This window comes from Argentina silus (assembly GCF_951799395.1).
Source record: "Argentina silus genome assembly, contig: scaffold_845, whole genome shotgun sequence".
Taxonomy (NCBI): Eukaryota; Metazoa; Chordata; class Actinopteri; order Argentiniformes; family Argentinidae; genus Argentina; species Argentina silus.
Genome location: NW_028153075.1, coordinates 1 through 4,936, shown reverse-complemented (window position 1 = coordinate 4,936; position 4,936 = coordinate 1). Strand labels below are relative to the sequence as shown.

Sequence of the window (4,936 nt, the reverse complement as noted above, 5' to 3'; positions counted from 1 at the left end):
TCAACCACCGGTTCAGAATCAACCACCCGTTCAGAATCAACCACCGGTTCAGAATCAACCACCGGTTCAGAATCAACCACCCGTTCAGAATCAACCACCGGTTCAGAATCAACCACCCGTTCAGAATCAACCACCCGATCAGAATCAACCACCCGATCAGTTTTCTCCAGTAACCTGCTGCCTGTGTGGGACACATCTCAGCTGATGTCCTGCACCTTGAAGAGATTGTTTATTCCTTCCTGTTGATATTCCTTTGGTTTTCAGCCCCTTCATCTCCACGTGTTCACGGGCCACACTGCAGCACGGTGTACCTGGCCCGGCGGGCCGCGTGACCGCGGTTTTCACTGGCGAATGGGTAAAAAAAAAAAAAGGTTCCACCGGTGTAGCAGACGAGCTAAAACGAGTGTTGCTACCGTGAACTCTGATCGGTGTTTGTTGGTTGTCTGGTGGGTTCACACACACACACACACACACACACACACACACACACACACACACACACACACACACACACACACACACACACACACACACACGCACACACACACGCACACGCAGTAATTCTCAGGCTGCGCTTTCTGTTCAAGCATTGTACTGTTAAAGAATATCAATAAATCACTTCATAAATGCACCTTTTCTGTCTCTTTTCTCTTCTCCTGTTTTATTTCGGGTGTGTGACTGAAGTAGAGGACAGTACAGCAGGTATGAGGATATTTAGCCGACCTGCCGTACTCTGTCTCCCAACACGTAGTGTCTCATTAATTAATTCCTCGAATTCCTAATTCCTCCAGGTTGTTATGATATGTATATTATGTATGTTATTACAGTTTACAGTCCAGAAGATGGTCTCAGAACCAGAGGCGACCGGGCCTCAGTCCAGATGGATATGGATATGGAGAGGGGGGTGAGGGTGAGAGGGTGAGGGAGAGGGGGGTGAGGGTGAGGGTGAGAGGGTGAGGGAGAGGGGGTGAGGGTGAGGGTGAGGGTGAGGGTGAGAGGGTGAGGGGGTGAGGGTGAGGGTGAGAGGGTGAGGGTGAGGGGGTGAGGGTGAGGCAGCAGACCTGGAGACTGGTAAGAGGAGAGGAGACATTATGAAGAGCAGCTGGTACCAAGCTCTCCAGTCTCCCCAGGGTCAGGGGTCAGGGGTCAGGGGGTCAGGGGTGAGCAGGTCGATGAGCTGGCCCTCCTTCAGCTGTAGGGTGGCCAGTTTCAGGCTCCAGCTGAGGAGAGAGAGGGGTCAGCAGGGGTCAGCAGGGGTCAGCCGTGGGGAGAACAGACCAGGCCAGGCTGGTGGAGGGAGACATTGAAACACGTGTTTGATACCATTCCAGATTCCATTCCATGCATTACAATTAACCCGTCCTCCAATTTCTACCTCCACCAGCCTCCCCTGGCTACATGTTATGTACTAACCCTAACCCAAGTACAAGTTTTTCGCCTGTTAAAAAAAATAATCTTCTTCTAGCATTGTGACTGCCTATGGCCCTAACCCCTAACCCTAACCCCTAACCCCTAACCCCTAACCCATAACCCTAACCCCTAACCCCTAACCCTGGTCTGAGCATTGATTACTTGATCTTATGATGACTGATGGATAGATGATTCACTTACTTAAACAAATGGATTTGTTGTAAGTCGTTTTGGATAAAGACGTCTGATAAATGTCATAAATGTCATCAATGTCATCAATGTAAATGAAATTCAACCGAATGTTTTGATCCATTGTGCTTCAAGGCCTCGATGTTCTATTAATAGGCTACATGTTATAAAGATATTGATCCTATAATACTGATCCTGTAATATTGATCCTATAATACTGATCCTATAATATTGACCCTGTAATATTGACCCTGTTAGCCCACCTGTTGGTCTCGGTGTCCCTGGTGGAGGATGTGTAGAGGTAGCCTCCTGTCTGGGACCCCTTCACTGGGATCTTGATCTGAAACAACAACATCATCATCATCATCATCATCATCATCATCATCATCAGTGACATAGAAACAGATTAACTTCAATACATTACCGATGCACAGATCCAGATTCAGAAAACGTTATTGTCCATCAGAGAGAGAGAGAGAGAGAGAGAGAGAGAGGGAGGGAGAGAGAGAGAGAGAGAGAGAGAGAGAGGAAGAGAGAGAGGGAGGGAGAGAGAAAGAGGGAGAGAGAGAGAGAAAGAGAGGGAGAGAGAGAGAGAGAGGGAGGGAGAAAGAGAGGGAGAGAGAGAGAGAGAGGGAGAAAGAGGGAGAGAGAGAGGGAGGGAGAAAGAGAGGGAGAGAGAGAGAGAGAGAGAGAGAAAGAGAGGGAGGGAGAAAGAGAGGGAGAGAGAGAGAGAGGGAGAGAGGAGCTTGAGACAGAGAGCCATCCTACCAGCTCACCTGGGCTGTGAGCCGGTCTACACGGTTGTGTCTGTCAGACAGGTGGATGTTGTAGACTCTGAGGGGCGGGGCTCCCAGGGCGTCCATGGCCGCGGCGTTGGCCTCCAGCCGCTCCAGAGCCAGGCGGTGGTACTCAGACCTGGAGAAGTCCTCTGGCCAAATCAAATCAAATCCAATCAAATCTTTTTACACAAGATACAATATAGTGAAATGCATTGTCATCATCATCATCATCATCACCATCACCACAGTAACAGACTGACTCTGGAGGAGGTAGTACATGGTCCCGATGCCTCCACCAGTCAACAGGGTGGTGAAGATCGCCATCTGCTGGAGCTTGCTGGTGGAGACCCTCATGGCTGCTCAGGCTAGGGGGGCCCCTGGAACGGTTCACTGGAGATGAGGAGACCCCTGGAACTGTTCACTGGAGATGAGGAGACCCCTGGAACTGTTCACTGGAGATGAGGAGACCCCTGGAACGGTTCACTGGCTCCCTAGTTACGGAGAGCTGGAACCTGGAACGAGTCGGAAGATATGGACAACTTATTAGAAGAATACAGTACAGTCATCCGGGTATTTTGGTTCTTTTCGATTCATTTTGACAGCGTCAATTCTGCCATCTAGTGGCTGAAAGGTGTAACTTGTTGTTCATGGGAGCTCCCCGCAGAATGTCACTATTTTATACCTGGAGAAACACAGCGAAGAACAGGTTGACATTGCAATTTTCTAAGAGGTAATTTGTGTCGTATGTAGACGGATAGCTGGAGGTATGTGTACGTGTACCAGGTTAGGGTTTCACTGAAATGAATTAGAAAGAAACGCTTCGGAGCGGTCATTGTAAATACTAACGCAGTTGGAGACTGCATAAATACGAAATACAGAGAAAGTAGAAAGATAGAATCAGTATAGTCATTGCTTTACAGCCGAACCAATATATACTTAATATAAATATAGATATGTAATACCCACATTCAGACCTTATCAACCACGTAGAAAGTCCTGGTCATGGACATCGCCATGTTGCTCTAAACCAGTGACACGTGACACCGTCCAGACTGAAATCACCGACTTTTACCGAACACACACGATCCAACACACACACTATCAACACACACGATCCAACACACACGATCCAACACACACACTATCAACACACACACTATCAACACACACGATCCAACACACACACTATCAACACACACTATCCAACACACACACTATCAACACACACTATCCAACACACACGATCAACACACACGATCCAACACACACGATCCAACACACACGATCCAACACACACTATCAACTGTGAGAAAACGTGTTCTTTATTTGAAGGAGAAGACAAACTACTTCTTACTTTTAGCTATTTATTTATATGTCAGAATTCTAGGCTTGTACAAGGACCACTTTTGGAGAAGAAAATCACAGTCAGCAAGCTGTTAATCTGTAACCAACCCTCCAAAAATGGATACATTCAAACAGTCAAACAAAGTATTTACAGTAAACAAAATGATTGTGATTGGCTATTTGATTGGGGAGGAACCGTGGTTTAGACTTGGCATCCCTTGTTGTTCACGGGCTGGTCACACCATTCGTCCCATCTGCGGAGTCAGCACCCTGTTAGAGATAAGACACCTACTCTGGTATGTCCTCCCTAGCCTGTCCTCCCTAGCCTGTCCTCCCTAGCCTGTCCTCCCTAGCCTGGTATTATTCCACTATAGTTCTTTGTGTAAGCGTGTGTTGCAACATCTTTCTTGATGACCTGGCTTAACCTCTCCATGTATTAATCTAACGTACTGTAACGACCCTGTGTAAGGCCCGTTAGCAGCTCCGCCAAGTGAGTTAACTCTCTTGGTGTTGTGGCTAGCGCGGCCGGTTTGTAAGCGGAAGGTTGCGAGTTCGATACCCGCTTAAGGCAAGCTGCTCTGCCCCGCCGTTCGCTACATTGGTGTCAGAAGTGGGATGGTGCCCGTGAGGCCATCTGAGAGGCGTGTCCACGTGAGAGACTTGTATAGTGAAGCGTGAGGGCACGCTCTCCCGAACGGAGGGGATAGTGTAACGACCCTGTGTAAGGCCCGTTAGCAGCTCCGCCAAGGGAGTTAACTCTCTTGGTGTTGTGGCTAGCGCGGCCGTTTGTAAGCGGAAGGTTGCGAGTTCGATACCCGCTTAAGGCAAGCTACTCTACCCCGCCGTTCGTTACAGTACTATGGGACTAATGCTTGATTCATCTCATTTATCAACAGTAAATTTAGCACACTGCAGTAATGTATTTTTATTATAGCAATAATAAACTGTTTTTATAAAAAATAATTTCTAACACAACACACACGATCAACACACACGATCCAACACACACTATCAACACACACGATCCAACACACACTATCAACACACACGATCAACACACACGATCCAACACACACTATCAACACACACGATCCAACACACACTATCCAACACACCGGACGTATAAACGAAGACTATTTTTTAACCAGGAAGGCATATTGATATTCATACTCATAATCATATTCATCCCAGGCCTGTCATTGGAGGAGAGACCG

General features: G+C 47.6%; 1 protein-coding gene across 4 annotated transcripts; it reads right to left on the bottom strand.

The window, feature by feature from the left end:
- Window positions 1–616: 616 nt before the first annotated feature.
- On the bottom strand, window positions 617–3,419 carry coa1 (cytochrome C oxidase assembly factor 1). Of its 4 annotated transcripts, none has more exons than XM_083697705.1 (5): window positions 3,353–3,419; window positions 2,639–2,890; window positions 2,376–2,527; window positions 1,863–1,939; window positions 617–1,220 (listed from the first exon to the last, which is right to left on the bottom strand). In XM_083697705.1, exons 2-5 carry the CDS (start codon window positions 2,730–2,732, stop codon window positions 1,133–1,135), a joined length of 411 nt encoding a protein of 136 aa, XP_083553831.1. In that variant the 5' UTR covers window positions 2,733–2,890; window positions 3,353–3,419; the 3' UTR covers window positions 617–1,132. The 4 variants fall into 4 exon arrangements, with proteins under 4 accessions (XP_083553831.1, XP_083553832.1, XP_083553833.1 ...); XM_083697706.1 differs by having other exon boundaries at window positions 3,345–3,362; XM_083697708.1 differs by having other exon boundaries at window positions 1,160–1,287.
- Between the last annotated feature and the right edge of the window lie 1,517 nt (window positions 3,420–4,936).